The sequence below is a fragment of the Uloborus diversus genome, chromosome 10 (genome assembly GCF_026930045.1).
Source record: "Uloborus diversus isolate 005 chromosome 10, Udiv.v.3.1, whole genome shotgun sequence".
NCBI lineage: Eukaryota > Metazoa > Arthropoda > Arachnida > Araneae > Uloboridae > Uloborus > Uloborus diversus.
The window spans coordinates 112029639-112051163 of record NC_072740.1 but is presented as its reverse complement, the minus strand read 5'-3'; the positions used below and the strand labels follow the sequence as shown (position 1 = coordinate 112051163).

The window sequence follows — 21525 nt, the reverse complement described above, 5'->3', positions numbered from 1 at the left end:
GGAAAAACCCCCCACACGTTCCTTCTTGGGTGCCCAAGTACCTACCTGCCAAATCTGGTCGAGATCCGACGAAAACTGGATTTGTATAGGGAACATACATACACTGCTTGACAATTGCTAAGGAACAGTTACGTTTCTTAGAATAGTTAAGAATGGACAATGATTTAAAGGAACAGAACTAAGTAGCACAAAATAGTACAGAAATTACTGCATCGATGAAGTAAAAACTTAAGCAATAAAAAAGATTCTACTTAGATGATTTTCAAAGACCACAAAGAAATTGATCAAGGTCAGAATGATGGAGGCTTGAGTACCTAAGTATGATGTTTGATTACTACGGGCACTAATGCACATTTTGCATATGTTTTCCATACTCCCCACTAAACTATCGAGAAGTGCTTGGGGGATATTTTCCCATTCCTCTTTCAAGGCAGATTTGAGCTCTTGTACTGTTCTGGGAGGCACGGCTCTTTGTGCAACACATCTCCCTGGAGCATCCCAGGCATGTACAATTGGATTTAAATCCGTAGAGTAAGCAGGTCACTGCATAAGGAGAATGTTTTCACTATGCAGTTTGTCTGATACTTCAAAGCTCCTGTGTGGCCGTGTATTGTCGTCCTCAAAGAGTCTGGACCTACAGAGCCCCTAAAAAGACGAACATGATCCAGTATAACTTCTCTGTAATACCTTTGCGACGTAATGCTTCCTTGTTCAAAAATGTGAAGCGGTGTTCTGCCATTGCGCATTGTGCCTGCCCACACCATCAAGCCTGCCGATCACGCTCAAACTTTTGTGCATAATGTGTTCCACACTCTCTCCACAGTAATTGGTAACTAGAATCACTTGTCACACTGAAACAAGATTCATCGGAGAACATCACTGTTGACTACTTTTGACGATCCCAACCAACATTTTCCTCTCTACTTAATCTCTCTTGACGACAGCGTGGCTTAAACGGGATACAACGTCCGGGCTCTCATGTATACAAACCAACATTATTTAGACTTTTTCATGATTTCATAAAAATTTTCATGACCTTGTTATACCAAGAGAATATTACTATTTAGTATCAAACTTGCCAATTTTTGGAAATGAGCATTAGCAAAACTTTTACGAGAATGCCATTACTTCATCTAAGCACTTACTTGTGATTGAAAAAAATATCAGTGTACACCTAAAAAACTACACTATTCTTAGCAGTAAGCTACTGCCCCTAAGCCATTGCTAAGGCAGAACTACATGAATTTTTTTTAGATGTGATAACCGGCTGTCTGGTATATTGTGTGTAAACTATTCCCTTATTTGTCTTCATCATATGAATTTAAATAAAGTAAAAATACAATGAATGGAATATAATAATGCTTAAATGTCTATTTTTTTCTCCTTTTTTACAAACAGGCAGAATGATAATGATTGGGACAAAAGTTGAATGAGTCATTATTAAGTTTCAATAAATTGGCTGAAAAGCTGCCTTATATTGTCAACAGAGCTTTTAAGCATTTACATAACTTCACAGTATTTTGGTTCTTTAAAGTAAAGCCACATTCTTTAGAAAATTCATGTTTCTAAACCAGATATTTATAAAAATAAATAAATAAATCTCAAGTGTATAAATCAGATTAATATGTACTTGTTTGCAAATTTTTGAAATGCATATAATTTATTCAGAAATTCCAGAACATAATGTTGAGTTCCCGACATTAAACGTTGCAGTCAGTGGGTGGCATGGATTAATTTTGTGGCCATATGTTGGGCACTACTGTTTTAGAGTATTAGAATTCCCTTATTTCTGTATTCTATTGCCTGACTAAAGGTCTTTATTTTTAGAAACCTTCAACAAATTAAGGTAAACTCGGATAAATCTAAGAAAAAAGTTTTTAGGAGTGATGGAAAAGAACTTGGATGAAAATGAATTTCATTTTTTAAGTAGGCATGGCAAATCACGAACGTACAAGTTTGCTACTACAGAATTTAAAAATATATGAAGTGTTGAAAATAATGCTAAATTCAAAATGAGTGATGTCCAAGCAGTAAAATCACAATGCAAAAAAAGACGAACGGCTGCTAAAAAAGTGGATGTAATAATATTTTAAACTTCAGATTCAGTTTTAAAATTGTTCAATTTTCCAATTTGAATAGCTTTTATGTGCAATACTGTAATATCACTCAAGATTTCTAATGCTCTTGCAGCTACTGATACTTTCTCTTTGCTCAGGACATTTTTCAATGACTTTAAATAACTTTCCATGACTTAGAATGAAAATTTCAATTTTCCATGACTTTTCCCAAGTTTGAAAAAAAAATTTGCTTATTTTTTTTACAATGACTTTCCGGGATTTCCATGACCTGTACAAACACTGGAATCTTGAGCTTGTACGCACTGTCTTTCATACAGATAACGAGTCTTGATCTACAACCCCATCTTAACTTTATTTCCATTGGCCAGCTGTCTGAGGCACAAACTTGCATAAATCACTTGCTTCTTAGCAATTGTCAAGCAGTGTATATGCACACACATATACACAGGGTGTTTCAAAAAGAATGTCCCGACTTCAAAAAAAAAAAAAAAAAAAAGGTTTTAATCAGTTTCATTAAATAAAGGTATTGATAGAATGGGGAAAAGCTCGAGTTTCACGGAGTTGCCGATAAGTAGCGCTCTCTTTCTTCGCCCACAATTTCAGTGTTTGTGAAAATGGCGACTGCTTGACAAAAATCGTATTGTGCTCTATTCACCGGGAAGTGAGAATCCATAACAGGCTGTTCAGCACGATTTCCGGCGAGAATACCTGGGTATTGAACCTCCTTCCCCGAAGAGCATTTGAAGATAATATAAACAATTCAAAGACACGGGTTGCTTGTTTAAGCAGTCAATGTAGATATGCTTGCTAAAATTTGGGACAAATTTGACTAACGTGTAAATAAATGCTGTGCATCCAAAGGTAAACATATTGAGCACCTTTAATTTTGTATGTAAAAAACTTTATCATTATCCATGTAATATAAAATTAATCTGAAGTGCATGTTTTTAATAGTTTTCATAGCATAAGCATTTCAAATTGGGTCATTCTTTTTGAAACACCCTGTATATACACATATATTCTCTGTTTTATATTTGCTTTATTTCTTTTTTGGTCTGAAGCCGCAGACAAAATGTCACAGACAATATGATTGTCAGTTAAAAAGATTTAGTATATTTTACTTCTTTAAGAGTGTAACTAACTGTTGCAGGTCTTAGCAGCTTCAACAGCATACTTCTTCCAACTCAAATGATACAAAGCACATTTCTGCCAGTTTTTAATTTTTAAAATTATGAGATTGGTTTTGGTATTATCCAGTCTTCTTGTCAGTGGTCATCCTCGGGCACAGGATCTCACAGGGCTCTTAAAAGTGCATTCTGGTAAGGAATTTAGTAATATTTTACTAAAATACAAATAAAACTGCCAATGTGTAAAAAGCATTTATTTCTGAGATTCATATGAATGAATAATTGCAATTGTCATACATTCTTCAGATACATAAATCCTGCTGTAATTTGACTAGCATATTTTTTTCCCCCAAGTCAAAATAATTTGAATAAGTATGAGAAAGATAGAAACAAAATACATTTTAAAACATCAAAAAATGTCATGGAAAGAATTAAAATGAGATTTTCAAAAGAAGAATTTAACAACAGTAAGAAAATTTCATGACGTATCTATCTCACTGAGAAGAGAAAAAAACATATGTATATATATATATATATATATATATATATATATATATATATATATATATATATATATATATATATATATATGTCAACATGAAGAAAAAAAAATAGTTTCTTAAAAAATGTACACATTAATTATCAACATACTGTAAAAACTACATGTGGAAACCAAACTGATAACACATATATAATTAATGTAAGCAAGTCGGAAATAAAAATAGTAAGAAATGACACATTGAAGGTAATGAATAATAATGTAAAAACATAAAATTTTCCAGAAAACAGGCAACACTTTAGTTTTTAGAAGTCAGCAAGCACGTAATACTTTTTATGTGTAATAAACCTTAAAGTTTTACGAAGTAACATCACTGCTGCTAATATCAAAATACTACATAAAATACAAAGAGGAACAAACACAGTCAAAGATATCACAGGAGGTGTAGGTGATTCCTCAGGTATAGCATTAGTTGCATTAATCATGTAGCCTAACGACCAACCAACATCAGCACCTTTAATCTAAAGAAAAGAATAGATTAAAACAGTTAACCATTGATTTACAAAGACGTTTTGCAACAAATGTTTTTCAAAAACACATGCTTGAAAGCAGCTTTAGGTTATAAATGAAGTTTTTCTCATATTATTAATAACTTAAGTCAATAAAATAGGTTTAACAAAGCTTTCGCTATTCGCTGGAATTTCCCTATTCGATTACAATTCAGTTCAGAAGGTGGTTTGAATGGTGAATCATTTTTACATGTAAGATCAAATGTGAATCGGATTAATGAACTCTATGCAACAGGTGATTGCTTATTTATACCTATGAAAAACAATACTACTATGGGAAGGTAAATGGCAGTATCTGCAAATTTTTAATTTTTTTTTTTTTTTCATTTTTGTCATTTGTTGTACTTGAGCACAAGACTGCTTACTAGTATCCGCTGAAAATTACGCACAGAAAAAATATCAAATTCTATATTTCCTTATTGTTAGTATGGAATACATAAAAGGTTTCTTCAAATACTTCAAAAACTTACTTCCACAGATTCTCCTTTTATCTTCCTGTGACAGAATAAATATGCAGCACTGTACAAGAAATACATAAAGAAAAAGTGTACTGCACTTTGCTTATACTAACATGAGCTGATGTCATAAGTGGAATGTGGAGAGAAGGAAGAAAGATGTTTGTGTAACCATTGGGAAAGGGAGTCTTCTTCCATAAATCAAGCAACAGCTTTTAAGTGTTTTCCCTCTTTCAGGTATTATTTTTTTCATATGTCATTTTGCACTGGATAAATCTTGGGATTCCTTCTCAAAAAACATACCCAATGTTTAGCAATAAGTTATCACTCCTAAACGAAGGTTAAGGCAAAGCGGGGTTAGCTTCAATGAGATGACATCTGCCTCTAGCTCGGTTGTTCACTTTTTCTGACTGAGGAGTTCTAATAAGAATGAAACTACAGTCTCAGGATGGGATAACCGGGCTGTCTGGTACATTGCATATCCAATGTTTGTCTGCCTTTGACCAATAACATTGTTGTTGGACTAGTTGATGCTGCAATGTTACAATGCCAGTTTTCCACCATTTTCTGTGCCTTCTCCAAATGATAATACAATTCTTCAATTTCTGCTGCCTTACCTACTTCTTCCCCTGAAGGAAGTTCTCTAACTACTTCTTGCTTCTTCCTGAACAATTGTTAGAGTTCTTCCATTGTCCGTTAATTTCTATGGTTCTCAACCAACTCCTTCAAGTGACGCTTTCCGAATAGCGAAGAATGACAAGTTCAATTGTAATTGAAAAAGTTGGACCAATAACGAGTAGTAAGAACAGAGCAGCGGACAAATGGCAGGGTTCCACTGTATTTAAACGCCATATAATTTACACTTAAAGACAGTATAACATTATTTTACTCATAGATTTATTTCTAGCTAGAGTACTTCTAGCCCATACATTTTCTCATGTACTTGGCAGTAAGTGCAAGTTTTAAACTTGTAAACTCAAGACTAAACAAGAAAATTTAAAAAAGAAACACCTGCTGAGCTGTGTAAAATTTCCTGTCTACTTTTGCATGTGTATTGTGTGAAATCAGTATTGTTCTTAAGCTCCTACAAAAAGCTTGAATAATGACAGTGAGCTTCCTCCCTCTTATCATGGTAAAATAACACTTAAGTAAAAAATGATGTGTTACTGTAGTCATTAACCATTGTCCATTTTATTTTGGTTGCTAAGTTAGGTGATAAAGTAAGAGCTGAACCCAAAAGTGGCTAAGTATGTAACTCAGCAAAAATATTTATCATAACTCCCTTACATTAAGGGGTCACAGTACCTTATGAACATTTTTTTTTTAATTTATGAATATTGTGTTTTTCTTTGAAACCATAACATACACACTCATTTTGCAACCAATAATTTATTTTCAAAATCTTAAAATATTGCCCACATTTTTAAAAAATTCAAAAAATTTAGGGAAATTTCAATTTTTTAAAATCCCTAAGGCATTTTGTTTTTGCACTTATTTAAATAAATATTTTTGCTAAGCAATCACAATATTCATCTCTAAAAATCTGTGCATTCATTTGTTTATATATGTATTGGAACATTTTCTGTGGTTAATTATGTAAAAAATTGTATATATATTTTTTTAATTTTGTTTTTAAGGGTATAAATTGCTCTAAACATTTGAGTAATTTATAAAATGCTTATAAAATGCACAGTTTTGTTAAATATATTATTCTGACTGCAAAAAGTATTACTTTAAAGCTGTATCTTTAATAGAAAAAAATCCTTAGGGATTCTAATGACATGAAAACACAAAAAAACAATCACCGAGAAAAAGCAATTTGAAATTTTTCTTTTGCATAAGAACACATAGAGAGCATGACCTAAAACTACTCATAACTTTTTAAATATTTGACCTAAAGCGATGAAACTTTTTCCCTGTGTTTGGAATAATTTGTAGTTTTGAAAAAAGCAATAAAATATTTTTTGATCGTTTGATCATTTTTGAGGTACTGTGGCCCCTTAAAAAAGACTAGTTCTAATTGTAAAACTTTTCATTTTATTGACATTAATATTAATATTGACTTGTTGTGAAACCACAATTTATGATAAATGATGCAAATTTCAATTCAAAGTTAACTGTCTGCAAGGTTTTCTTCTTGTCTCAGTAAAAAAGTTTTTATTAGCATCATTGTTTCACAACTAAATAATCTCGTAAATAATATTTTGTCTAGCGTAGCCTTTAATTAACACTTCGCTTCACTGTAACCGTCTAACTGTTCACTAGTATGAATTTTCTAGAGGAAACCATGTGTTTGGACTTCGTTGATGATGTTTTTTGAAATTTGTTTTTTGGTCGACTTGGAATGCTTTTTGGACCTGATTCAATGGATGATCCTTTTTTCATTTTTAATCATTTGAATGGTTTTGTTTTAAATTTATTTTTATCAACTGGCAAAAAACTGACTTGATGATCACGGATTTGAATTTGCATCCGGACACCTAGGTAAGACTTTAGATTTTTTGCTAGCCGTACGGTGGAGGGATTTTATTGATAGCCTTGTCTTCTAATAACAGAGACAAAACCCCAGTGCTTAGTTTTAGGTCTTAGTTCCAAAAATCTTGCATTCATTTTTCACATGTGGTGCGTTTAGCTCTATGTAGTCGTGATTTATATTTTACAGAATTTAACAAGTGACGCCCCCTAGTTTTGTGAAACTATAATAAAAAGTAATCTGCACAAAATTTGAACTCAATCAGTCAATAATTACATGTGCCCCTAGGAGGTGGAACTTTAACACTTTTGATAATTTTCTCACAAATCTTCCAATTTTTACTTCACACCACGTACATCGTTTCTCCTAGGTTTGCAAAATAGTTTTACAGTAAGGTAGCACTAAAATAATTCTTTTTAATTACCTCATATCATCTTAAGATTTTACATTGAATAAGAATGAAATAGTGCTTAAGAAACTTTATCTTAATCGTGTGTTTTTCTAATGAATCTCAATAGTGTGCTATTTTTCCGATAGTCTTTTGAACTGTCTGTAAAATAAATTGCTTTTGTGACTCATATTTGGTAAATTGATTGAAATTCTTCGATTAATTGAAATCTTTTATTTGTACCATTCACAACATTCAGCATTTTAACGCTATCTCTTCCCTTTATAGCTTCCTTCATTTTGCAATGAATCAGGATCAAATAGGAAAACATCTTTTGGTGTTTGTAACTTATCAAACAGTTTTATTGACTTTTAATTCATTCTATAAAGAGGAAGACCTTTACTAAGAAAGTATTCCAAATCATCTACTGTTATCTGAAATTTTTTATACAGTTATCAGAGACGTCTTCCTTATTAGCAAGCATTTTTTGCAGTAGTCTTTTCCTATCTTCAAAGTTAATTCCTTCATCCAATATAAACAAAGCTACTAGTTAATCCCCTAAATACCATAAGTGATTCATGAATTTTCAAATCACTGCTTCTGCTGCATATTTGTCTTCATTTTGTATGCTACTAGTTTTTTTTTTTTTTGACACATTATATCATTTAAAGAATCCTAGATTGGGCTTATTGCAAAAAATCACATTTTATAACAGCATTTAACTGTAAAACAGCATTTAGGGCTTTCTCTTCATGTAGGGTCAATTTAAATTGTTTCCTAAATATATAAATTTTCAAACAATAAATTCCTTTTGCCACCCATCTGGCTCAGGGATAAGCTCCAGGTTGCTGAAAACATATCCCTGTAGGAGGGACTTCATCAGGAAATATTATTACTAGTTATGATAATTCTCTGTAATCTTTCTCAATTCCACTTTTTACAAACAATAATATGTCATATACTTTGTATTTTAGAATTTAAGTGGTATGTGTACTTGATTGAAATGTTATAAGTTCTGAAAGATGGAGAGCTTTCTACAAAATTTTGAAGTGCTTAAATAATGGAATATCGTGTTTAGTAGTCTAGTACTAAGAGAGGCATGAACTTCTTTAAAGACACTCTGCAGTATGATTTCAAGTGCATGATGATAGCAATCTACATGTAATACATCACCGTTCAGTTTTTGCTCTAAAAAATTGCATGCACAATTTATACCGCCAGTATTGCAACAGATTGAACAGTTAGCAATAAAGAGCAATCATCTAAGACAATGTTTCTCAAATTGTGTTAGGCGGAACCCAGGGGATCCATGAAGATCAATCAAGGGTTAAACGAAATTCTCAATCTTTATTTACCTTGCTTTTTGGGAAAAAAAATCTATTAAAATAGTGAATTTTCAAACCTTCAACTTTTTATTAAACTTTAAAACTTTTTTGTGTCTGCATTTTTTTTCAAAGTTGTTTACAGATTTTACTTTTTGTTAATTTTTTAAATTACGTTTTAGCTTTAAAAGTTTTTATTGAAATATTTTTCACTTTGACTGTAAATAAAACATTTTAAGAATGTTGCTTCAAACTATACTACATACTAAAAAAACAGTGGCTAAACGAAAAAAAGAGGTTATTTAAAAGGGTTCGACTAATTAAAAATATTAAGAAACTATGGACTAAGATATCGCGTATACAACGGAAGAAATATCTCAGGAATTCTGAGTGGCTATTCAACATTGGGACCTGATGTTATCACGGTAAGCCTATTGGCGTTTTTTTCCCAGTTTACAGGGTTGCCACTCCATTCTGAGGAAAAAAAAAATTCCCTGTGTTTTCCCTGTATGAATCTGCAGCATTGTATACAAGCAAGCCCCGATATTTGAAAAAAAAAAAAAAAAAAATTAATATCCCGATAGTTCATCACAGGGGAAAAACAAATTAAAATATCAGAAAATAAGAAGAATTTATTTTAACTGAAATAATAGCATGGCGATTTAATTTATTGAACATTTATTTAAAGAAAAAAGACTTGGGATTTTATAAGAAATGTGAAAGTAAGCAGAACAATAAATATTGATTGCTAATTGCATGCTTTCTAAATTAAATTAACATAAAATTCAAGCCTCATGTCAAATAAAACAATTTAATTATTTTTGCTTTCATGATAGACATTTTAATATTTACTTAAAACAAAAAACAGTAAAAATTACCATTTTTTATTTTGTTTCTGATTTTTTAAAAATTATTATTACTATTATTATTTGGTAGTTTGGGCATTGCTTTTAACAACTTCAATAACAAAAAAATATATAAAATTCCCTGGATTTTCCAGGTTTTTAAAGAATTTTTCATAATTCCCTGGTTTTTCCCCCTTCTTTTGTTGATTATTGAATTCCCTGGACTTTCCCTGTTTCTTCGGGTTTCCCTGTGGCGTGACAACCCTGAGTTACACCTGGATATAGCTTTGTATCACAGTGAATAACTAAAAAATCTAAACTTAAATTCATGAAATTTGATTTTACCTCTCGAAGATTTTCTCTTGCTCCCTTAATGGATGTACGATTGATTATAAGGTAATTTGGATTCAAATTTACTGCATCTACATAGGCTATTAATAAATGAACAGCATCTTTGTCCCTAATATGGCATATGTCTAACAGTGATGAAAGGCGAGCAGATATCAATAGTTGTCAAGCTTTTTTGTGTTGTGGTAGACCAGATATAGAAAAAAGGTTCAACGTGTTAGGATAAATACTCATTTCAGTTTCTAAATTTTGTGAATTGCACGAAGAACTTGATGATAATAAAGGACTATGTACTGAAATAGAGGAAAACTAATTTAAAGTATAGATTTTTACATTATTCCAATCTGGAATTTTTTTAAATTTATACTTTAGATATGGAAAATAGTTTATTTTCATGTCAGAGTAATCAAGGATTTTTCAAAATTTATATTTTCAGAATTAAAACTTGCATAAACATTTAAGTATATTTATAACTAAAGAACAGCAAATTAAAATATAATTGCCATTACTTATATTTATAGCATTGAAAGCAAGCGACCCTATTTGCCACACCTATTACATACACAGGATATTTTGTAAATCAACACCCCCAAAGCCTGGAGGAGGCAATTTGTTGTTGTCAAAGATCATTCATTAATGGCATAGGCCATTCATTAATGGCCTTTAGAATCCCTTGTGTCCATCTTGGTGGAAAGAAATGTTCTCCTGCTACTTCGTTTGAAACAAGCACAGAATAGTGGTATGACCTGACCCAAGGCAAATCCAGAGCTTATCAGCCATGGAGGATTCTATAAATATGGTCAAAAGACCAAAAAAATTTAACTATGAACTAAAAGAGTGTTTAAGCTAGAGTACATGCAATATAGAGTAACATTGGGCAAACGCACCACATGTTAAACTATAAACAATAAACAAGAGCTCAAACCTAAAATTAAAAGCAGGGGGTTTCGCCTCTACTAATTAGGAAAACAAATTCTGAAATAATTAGCCATCCACGGGACAGTACCTGCCGATAACCAAAATTATCTTACCTTGAGATCCATTTATAATAAACCCATCGGATATTCAACTTGACAGAATTCATTCCAGTTTTCAAGGTAAAAGTAAAAAATAAGTCCATATCCAAAGAGATTAATCAAAAAACATGCCAGTCATCTGTTTCCCATGTTTAAAATCCTTCCACCCCAGAGATCCAAAAAAAAATGGTTTGTCACGGTTGTATCATACATTTACACAGTTAAACGGTTTCAAAAGAAGCGAAATGTTCATCGAAGGCTATACTTAAGCAAATGTTTTCAACCAGATTTTTAGGAAAGTTATTATTAAGAAGTATATTTTTGAGCATAGAAATTTCTGGATTGAATGCGGAAATGGTATTGCAAATTCTTTTTATTCTGATAGCTTGCGAAACAATGACGCCAATAAAAACCTTTTTACTTAAGCAGGAGGAAAAATCTTGTACGATGTTAACTTTGAAATTAAATTCATGCCTTTTATCATAGACTAGCAGTACCTGCACAGCGATGCCCAGGCTAAAAATTTAATGGAAGTCCATTGAATAATAACAAAAATAATTGACGCCCCCTCCCCCTCTGATGTAAAATGGTCATTTTTCTTTGTATAAAATGCATACACACCTTTTCAAAGGAAACTATTAAATTTTCTTTGAATTTAAAACTTTTCGTCAAATCATTGAATTAGATTTACAGTTGCTTTAAAACTCTATTTAGCGAGTGAAGTAGTTTTTACTGCAATTTAAAATATTTTGGCAAATAAACAAAAAAAAACATCAAATAATATCTTTCAAATGTAAAAATAGTTCCGCAACTCTATTATTTATTGCCAAACTCACCTAGCAACCACGCTCTCATAATCCATCGGTCTGACGAAAAAAAATCCAGTGGAACATTTAAAAATCGTCAGAAAAAAAAAGAAGAAAATGTCGCACATTTCACTCGGATAAAAACAAATCAAAGGTTTCTTTTCTTCCAAAACAAATCGCCAAAACAATGAATAACATTTACGGTTGCTTTAAAGCAATAATCCTAGACTGAACTGCTCAGCGCCTAACGTGCCAAGCGACCACGCTACTGGATCCCAGCCCTTTTGCAAGTGAAGTGGATATTTTTTCTTTGGCAAAGAAAAATGTAAACTATATCACTCATTATGCCTCATTCATTATGCGCTGTGGTCCTTCGTGGCTTTGTGGTAGAAACTTCGCTTCAAATGCCGGTAAACGTGGGTTCAATAACCTCGGATGCTCTCAGTGGTGTATTTCATTTCTTTACAATGAAAATCTTTCTCATAATATCTTAGGTGTAAATAAATAAAAAAAAGTCCAAAATCTCAAGGCAATGGCCCTCAATCCTTCAATGATTATTAACTATGGACACATAAACAACAACAGTACTGTCATATAAGTTAAAGGCAAAAATTTTCAATTTAATTAAAAATATGGTCCTTTTTATAGTAATAAATGGACTTTAAAAGCCACTCCACCGCACTCATTCCGTAAAAATGCAAAAACTTGAATTTGTCAACCTAGTGCATGAAAAATTATTTAAATTAACAGTTCCTTATTGTTAGATTAAATGTAAAAGCACGTACAAATACATCTTCCATCCCCCCTGCTTTTACGATGCACTGGTTTCTTTTCATTAGTAAGTTCGATGATATTTCGACAACTGGAGGGTTTGCCGCTATCGTCAATTATGGGCTATAATTGTTGCTTCTGTCACTATCAGCAAGGCCATGGCCGAAGTACATTAGCCCTTGGTCTTTGGCGTCCACAAATTTGGCAACAATTGGGAAAATTGCTAAGACTCCTAGTTTTCAAACTCTTCCTGCAATTTCTACATTGTCTGGGGGAATTATCATAATGTAGATCATAAAATATGCAGAATTGGCGAAAACATTTCCCCACTGCTTATAATTCCGTGGCGCCAAGTTTGTGGGCCTTTAAGAAATTAAAATGAAGCGAAGCTAACAGATGTAACCATGGCAATGCGAAACAAAACATCAGTAATTTTAATGGAGATTAGATTTATTTGAACTTTATTTTTAACGACTTGTAACTTTTTTTTCTTTAGAGATAGAAGGTTATTTTTTCGACCATAGGTCGAGTTATTTCTGGAGTAAAAAATGTGTCAAAACGAACGGTGTCAAAAAGAAAACTGTGGGACAATTCCTTCACTTTTTATTGATAGATTTAATGAAGAAAGTATTGTCAAAATTTCAGCTAAGCCTAAAAAAGTTTGAGACAAAAATGCAAATTGCTCCCATCGTAATGAAGTTAGAGCATTGAAACAAATTGCTTAGAACGCGGAAAATTCTACCCTTTCAACGATATAAAATAATATGTGCAAGTAATTTTTCACCCCTTTAATAGCCAATAATAGGCAATTTACGTGAAAATTGGGCCTAAATTGGAGTAAAAAAAGAACTATTTATCGAATTTTTTCGAATTGTAGCCTATGTTACTCAGTAAGAAGGTACTTTTCATACAGTGAAAGAATTTTTCAAATAGTTGCAATAGTTCCGGAGATTACCTCGAACATATAAACACACAAAAATTCGTCCTCTCTCTTTATAATATTAGTATAGATTATAGTGTAACTATTTGAATCAATTTGTATCTTAATATTCAGGAAATTGAAGTTATTTCGATTAAAACTAGTCTTTTTGAGCGTTAATGAATTATGATATACAGTTTTGCTAAGTTCATAGTTTCTCTTTTCCTATTAAATATCTGTTTGCAATTTTCCTTTTTCTAATCATTATCTTAATATATAAAAATCTTCTGTGCGGACGTTTGTCACCATAAGGCTTTTAAATGGCTGGACCGATTTTGATCAAATTTTTTGTGTGTAATTAAATTGTGGCAAGCATGGTTTCGAAGCGCGATAGATCGAATCGGAAACGTTTTTCTTATTTAATTAATTTAAACATTGGATGGCTATATCTCCCAAATGATTAATATTTATTTTAAACCTATTGTTGAGCGAGAACTGAAATAAATATTTAACCCGTTGCCAAAGGACAAAAAGAAAGCCAGCTCTGCTTTTTGTGATGAAATTTCCTACTGTGATATGTCAATTGAGAACAGATAAAACGTAGAGAGAGAGAGAAGCCTTCGTATATCTCTCTCTCTCTCGAAAGCAATGATTTTAGGCCCCGTGATACATTTTAAGGTAGAGTACTGGAAGGTTCACGCAGAATGTGTGTTCTGTCATCGTAGTTGAACCATGTGACCGGATCGGTGCTGTAGGTTTTCCTAACCAAAGGATTAGAAAGTACCGTACCTAGCAACATTTGTTTCTCGGCTGAAATCCAAATGAGTTTTGGCACCAATGTCAAGAATACTTTAAGGATTATCTAACTAATCAGTACATTATTAAAGGAAAAGATGATGAAATTTAAAGACAAAATTTGTTTTTCATCCAGATAAATTACAACAGGCTGGTTCTATACACAAAAGATCAGTGCAGTGGAAGATCTTTATCTTTGGTGGAAAGAACAAATTAAGCAATATATGAAGTTTTAAAAGTTTTCGTTCAAAAGATCAGACTGCTAATCGGTCGGAGTTGGCTTCGTTCACTGATCGACTGGATTACAGTAACGTGGTGGCTTGGCGACTTTGGCTACAAACAATAGAGTTGCGTGATTATTTGTTTACATTTTAAAGCTACTGTTAATGTAATTTATTGTATTTTTTGTTTATTTGGCGAAATATTTCAAATTGCAAAGAATTGCTTTTCGTTTTTAAAGCGTTTTTAGTCATTTTACATCGGGAGGGGGGGGGAGGGATAAGTAATTTTCGCTTATTCAGAGAACTGTTTTTACCCTTATCATTTTTCTAAACGATATCCTTTCGATTGTTTTATTCTTTTTCATATGGGGATGTTGCAGCGGGATTTCCCGTTTGTTCTAGATGGGTAGTTAGATTTTTACACTTAATATCTGAGGATGCTTTTTATCCTTTGAGTATGGCTGAAGGAAAAAACCATCAAGTACAGGAGTAAAAATAGTTAATGAAACAACTGCTCAGTGGGCATTAGATAAATCAAGTTGTAATAAATATACGCATTCTGACACCATAGTAGCTTAAAACATTTTTTTTTTACTTATTTTTTTCAACAGAACGGTTCAAACACTTTATAGCTTAATGAAATTTTTTAACTTTTCAATTTACAAAGTTTGAACAGAACAACGTCTGTCGGGTCCTCTAGTTTTTTATATAATCTGTTTAATATTTGGTATTTGGCTTGCATATTTTATATTTACTTGGCTTTTTAGTTTTGCTGTGTTGCGCATCTATGGGCTTTTGGTGTGGTCTTTTCAATATTTTTTTCACTTTTATTATTTTATATATATATACACTGCTAGACACTGAAAATGCAACACCAAGTAGGAGTGATCAAAAAGTGATAAAATTTTGAAAAAAGACGGAGACAGTAAGGAATAATAAATGATCTTAATTTCAAAATGATAGGAAGAATGCAGAGAGAGAACGGCATCGGCTCAGTAGGATGTAGGACTACGGCAGACAGCGATACACGAAGAAAGACGTCGAGGCATACAGTCAATAAGGATGCGGATGGTGTCCAGAGGGATGGCTCTCCATTCCCTTTCAACCATTTGCCACAGTTCGTCTTCTGAACGAGGCAGGGACAGTCTGAAAACGGCGTCCAATCACAACCCACACATGTTTGATTGGTGACAGGTCAGGAGAGTATGGTGGCCAGGGAAGCATCTGTGTGCCTTGGAGAGCAAGTTTGCAGATACGAGCACTGTGTGGTCGGGCGTTATCCTGCTGAAAAATTGCATTAAGTAGCCTTTGAAGGTAAGGGATTGCCACCGGACACAGCACATTATCCAAGTATTGTTGGGCCGTCATAGTGCCCTCAATACGAACTAGAGGTGATATGGAATCGTACGCAATTGCGCCCCAAACCATTTTGCCACATAGTTGTGCGGTGGGACATTCCAGTTACTGCCGGATTAGATCTAAATGTCGACGCCACACACGTATGCAGCGACTATCATTGGACAAACAGAAGCAGGATTCATCTGAGAACATGACATGTCACCATTCTTTAATCCACTTCGCTCTAGTCTGGCACCATACTAGACGTTGCTGTCTATGTTGTGGGGTCAATGGCAGTCTTCTTAGCGAACGCAGTGATTGCAGACCACATGCGACCAAACGACGGGAAATGGTTCTGGTTGACACGGGAACATTCAGGATATCTAGCACCTGCTGCAGCATTGAGGAACAAGTGACTTGTGGGTCTGCTACAGCTTGTCGGTGGATGCGTTAATCCACGCGTTCTGAAGTCACCCTGGCTGCCCCTACACCCCTCAAGCTTGCCACATTTCATTGTTCCAAACATCTTTGGCACAGCCGATGCACCGTGCTCACATCCTTGTGGGTATCAGCTGCAATTTGATATATGGACCAACCTCCCCTTCTCAGTCTGATCACCATACCCCTAGTAAAATCGTCTATCTGCTGGAAGTGCCTTCGTTGACGGCGGTCTGGCATTCTCTCGTGTCAGAAATAACAACATGAATATTGCCCATTCTGCAAGTTCCTTCCCTTATATCTTACTTCACGTGCGTCAGAGAGCTACACATTTCACATCATTATATATATATATATATATATATATATATATATGTAATATGAAAAATCCTTTGCTAGGCCTTTTCCATATTAAGTTCTGTTCACTTATATGTCAGCGCGTATGAGTCACAGACATTATTTATTACACACTTGAATGCTTCTCACACCATATATGGCTATGTTCTGGGCTCAGATGAGATTCCCCTTAAAGTACCTACCAGACACTTTTTTCCCTCCAGACTTAAGCCAGCCTCTGTCTGCGGTGCAAAGCCCAATAATTTTTCGTTATTGCAATCTGCTCCTCCTATATAGATCACGTGAGTCTATATAGGAGGAGCAGATTGCAATAACAAAAAATTATTGGGCTTTGCACCGCAGACAAAGGCTGGCTTAAGTCTGGAGGGAAAAAAAGTGTCTGGTAGGTACTTTAAGGGGAATCTCATCTGAGCCCAGAACATAGCCATATATGGTGTGAGAAGCATTCAAGTGTGTAATAAATAATGTCTGTGACTCATACGCGCTGACATATAAGTGAACAGAACTTAATATGGAAAAGGCCTAGCAAAGGATTTTTCATATTACATATATATATATATAACAATAAACTGAACACACTGGTTTTACCAGTAATGGTCATGTTAGCTGAATTTCAATATTTTCAGGAAAATATATATTAAACAACTTCAGGGTTCATACCCTTTAGGCAGAAAAAAATTCAAGCACTTTTCAAGTACTTTTCAAGGTAAAAAATTTTGTTTTCAAGGCAATATCATAAATTTGTACTAAAAATATTGTATGCAGATTTCATTTACTACAAACACATAGAAATAAGGCAATAATACAAAAAAGTATAGGAAAACAAAATTGCTTTTTCTACAACGAGAGATGCTTTGATGAAAGATCTACTGCGTTGAAAGTTTTTCTGAAAATGTTTGAAAAGTTTGATCATAAATAGAAGCAGATACCAAGAGGTTTAATTTTGAGGTTTTTCAAAGGTTGCAGCAGTCAGAGGTTTGTATATTTTCTAGAATCAGCAAATTAATACTTAAAAAAAAACCTTTCATAAGTGCTTTTAACTTTTATGGGAAGAAACTTAAATACCTAAGCTCAATGGCATTGCCAGAGAGGAGTTTTTGAAGCCACTCCCCCCCCCCCCCCCCCCCCGGTTTCAACATTTATTTCCGATATCTATACAGTGGTTTATTACAATATAAGGGCGGTTAGGACAAAAACACTACCCAGAAAGTTATTTCAGTTTGCACTATTAAGTTCTAAAAATATTAGGTTTGCAAATCATTCATAAGTATGCAAATCAGTTATTCGTATGTATTTATTAGCTGTTCAGTCAATAAGGCATTTCAACTGTCCTCGATTAAATTTAAAAATTAGGAAGTAAGAAAAGTTTATCGAAGTCCACAGTCCAGTCTCTACACCTCAAAATATACAAAAACAGCTTAAGCAGTGATAAATACTCTGAATGCAAACTTGAGCCTATTCAGCTTTCATTGATTAACTTGCAATAGACAATAAATGTGCAAGTTCAGATTTATAGAGCCATATTTCGAAATTGAAAAGATTCACAAGAAGTTGACATATATTATGACAAAAGTAGTTTTATTTTGGGAAAAAATGGGTTATTGTTGAAATTAGAATTTAAATTTAGAAAGGCAATAATATTCAGGTGTAATTGTGATTTGTGAGTTCATAAAAAATTAACTGAAAGTTTCAAAGAGCAAAATGGGGCGAGGGGGGGGGGATAATTTTTAAAACTAAGACCCCTATTACTTGAATATACATATGTACAACAATAACTTTTGCTATGCATACAATTCATAAAATAGTCTATTAAGTCAAAATATTCTGCATAGAAATACCATGCCCAGTGCCTGTTGATAACCAGCAACAGGCACTGGGCCTAGCTAGGCTGGTACTGGTCAATTTATTAGATCCAAATGAAGATGAATGACCCTCCTTAAAATATCTACCCCTTTGCTGATTAAAGCCTCTTTCAGTAAGCTCCAAGTACCTACAACCTTAATAAAGTAGTAATTTTGAACATTTGAGGAAAAGGGGGAAAATTGGAGATATAGGGAGGTAAAACTATAAAAACGAACACTACACGATTTCAAGTGAATAATCAAATATTTACAAATACAAAAGGATTGAAATCTCAAACAAGGGAAGCAAATTTTCGCGAATTAAGTTTAATGTTGTCATGTTTCCCATAAAATAAACTTATATTTTACTGAAATTAAACATAAAATATGCTAATCTACGGTAGCAAATATGAAAATAACATCCGATTAGAGAATATATTTAAATATTTGCAAGATGCAAAAAGATTGAAATTTCAAACACGAGAAGCAATTTTTCGCAAAGTCTGAGTTCGTTCGACGTGGCATGTTTCCCATGAAATAAATTTATTTGTTTTTTATTAAAATTAAACAAAAAATATACTAATCTAAGATAGCATATGCGAAACTAACATTTGATTAGCCAAAATATTTAAATATTTGCAGGATGCAAAAAGATTGAAATTTCAAACACAAGAGCAATTTTCCGCGAAACCCGAGTAAGTTCAATGTTGTCATGGTTTCCAAATTAATATCTTTGTTAATTAATGAAATTAAACAAAAAAATAAACTAATCTAAGGTACCATATGTCAAAATATCTTTCGGTTGTAAAAAACATCAAAATATTTACAAGAAGCAAAAGGATTGAAATCCCAAACACGGAAGCAATTTTTCGCGATGTTGCATACTGAACACATGTTCAGAAAATTGCATTGGTGAAATACTTTTTTAAAACTTCAAGCACAATTCGTTGATTTTTGAGAGAATTTAAGCACTAAGAAACTTTTTCAAGGTTTTAAAACTTTTTCAAGGTTTTCAAGCACTTAAAAATGAACTTTTTATTTTCAAGCACTTTTCAAGGTTTTTCAAGGGCGTACGAACCCTGAACTTACTTTTTTTACAATATTCAAATTTAATGCTGATGACTTACCAACTAGAGTAACATTAAAATTTAAAAAATGATAGCTGACAAAACAATTTTGAAAGTAAAAACAGAAGCAACGTCAAAGAGCACACATTACAGATTACTGCAGACACGTGTTTCGGCGCTACAAGGATCAATGCATTGTTCACTTTTCTTTTGCATTTTTCAATGCAAAAGAAATGAGCTTATGGATGAAAAGACATCCAACAAAAGTCTTTTGAAAGGTTCCTCTAAACAACCCCCCCCCCCCCCCAAAAAAAATAATAGAACCATTTTACTAGTGCATTTTCATTTATCCTTTGCAAAATTTAGCTTATGAGTCATTCCATGTCAAGTGATCCAAAGATTTTTCATCACATTTTTGTATTTCTTTGCACTTTGGCTCATTGATTGTACCCTTCAAAGTAATTAAAAGTCCAAATTTTTGGATTTTTATCTCTTTTATTTTTTATTTATGAGACTTTGATTTTTAGAAAAACCCTCTTTTTTTCATGGATGCCTGAACATAAAATGGACGGTAACTCAGCACCAAATATATATAGAAAGATTTAGTAAAAAGCATTTTAAAGTACATTAGTTGCTGTTTAATATGATATGCAACATGACAAATTTTGTAAAAAATTTTATTTTTAAAATTTAAATTTAAATTTCTCAGAAAAACATATAATGAATTTTAAAAAAAAATCCTAAACATTTTTGTGTATTTCATCTTTATTTGTGCAAAATTTAAAATTGGGATCTCAATGGTATCATATTTTTCTGAATTTTTATGAAAAAAAAAAGGATTAAAAGTGGTTGTTGCAAGGGGGGGGGGGAATTCCCAATTTGCAAGTTCATGCCAGTTCATTTCAAGCATAGTAATGTTCACTTACTACTCATTTGACCATCAGCAGTAAGATAATCCCATATTTTACTAAATAGAATCTGAAAAATATCATTATTTCTTAAAGCAAATTTTATTCAAAAATTCATAAAAATATGATTTCACTGAGTCCCAACTTCAAATTTGGCACAAATGAAGATAAAATACACAAACATTTTTGGGAGTTTTTTTTTCATAAAAATCATATGTTTTCTGAGAAATTAAAATTTTAAATTTAAATTAAATTTTTAAAAATGAAATTTTTTACAAAATTAGTCATGTTGCATATCATATTGAGCAGCATCTAATGTACTTTAAAGTGCTTTTTTCTGAATCTTCCTATCTATATTTGGTGCTGCGTTATCGTCCATTTTATGTTCAAGCATCCATGAAAAAAAGAGGGTTTTTCTACAAATCAATCTCAAAATCAAAAAATAAAAGAGATAAAAATCTAAAAATTTGAACTTTTGATTAACTTGAAGGCTACAATTGGTGAGCCAAATTTCTAAGAAATACAAAAATGTGAGTGAAAAAAATTTGAATTTTGGATCACCTGACATGGAATGACCCTTATGTTTAATCAGCAATCCTAAAAAACATTGAGTAAAAATGGCCAAGGAATTAAATAGGAGCATAAGTACCCAAAACTAAAATACTTGTTTCTAATTGGTTAATTAAAAGTAAGCACATAATTAAGCACAATAGCTTTTAAGAATCTTAAGTATCTAATTATTGAAAATAAGCTGAGGAAAGGGTATGCACCATTGAAACTGCAATCTGATGAAAAACAGCATTGTTAGGTTTTTAAGAAAGAAACCCTTCAAAACCTTAAAGAAATCCACTATTGGTGACTGAGATGCTATAAACATGCTAACTGTAGACAACGCTAGATAAAAACTTATGTTTGGAAAAAATGTACTGGTGATGTCTCGAAAG

At 32.7% G+C, this 21525-nt stretch overlaps 1 protein-coding gene across 4 annotated transcripts in view; it reads right to left on the bottom strand.

Moving 5' to 3' along the window:
• Positions 1 to 3802: 3802 nt before the first annotated feature.
• Positions 3803 to 21525, bottom strand: part of LOC129231543 (ectonucleoside triphosphate diphosphohydrolase 1-like) — a 102956-nt gene continuing 85233 nt past the window's right edge. For all 4 annotated transcript variants that reach the window (XM_054865885.1, XM_054865887.1, XM_054865888.1 and 1 more), the window contains one exon: positions 3803 to 4225. In XM_054865885.1, coding sequence (XP_054721860.1) covers positions 4010 to 4225 — 216 coding nt within the window. In that variant the 3' untranslated portion in view covers positions 3803 to 4009. The remainder of the gene's footprint in view (positions 4226 to 21525) is intronic.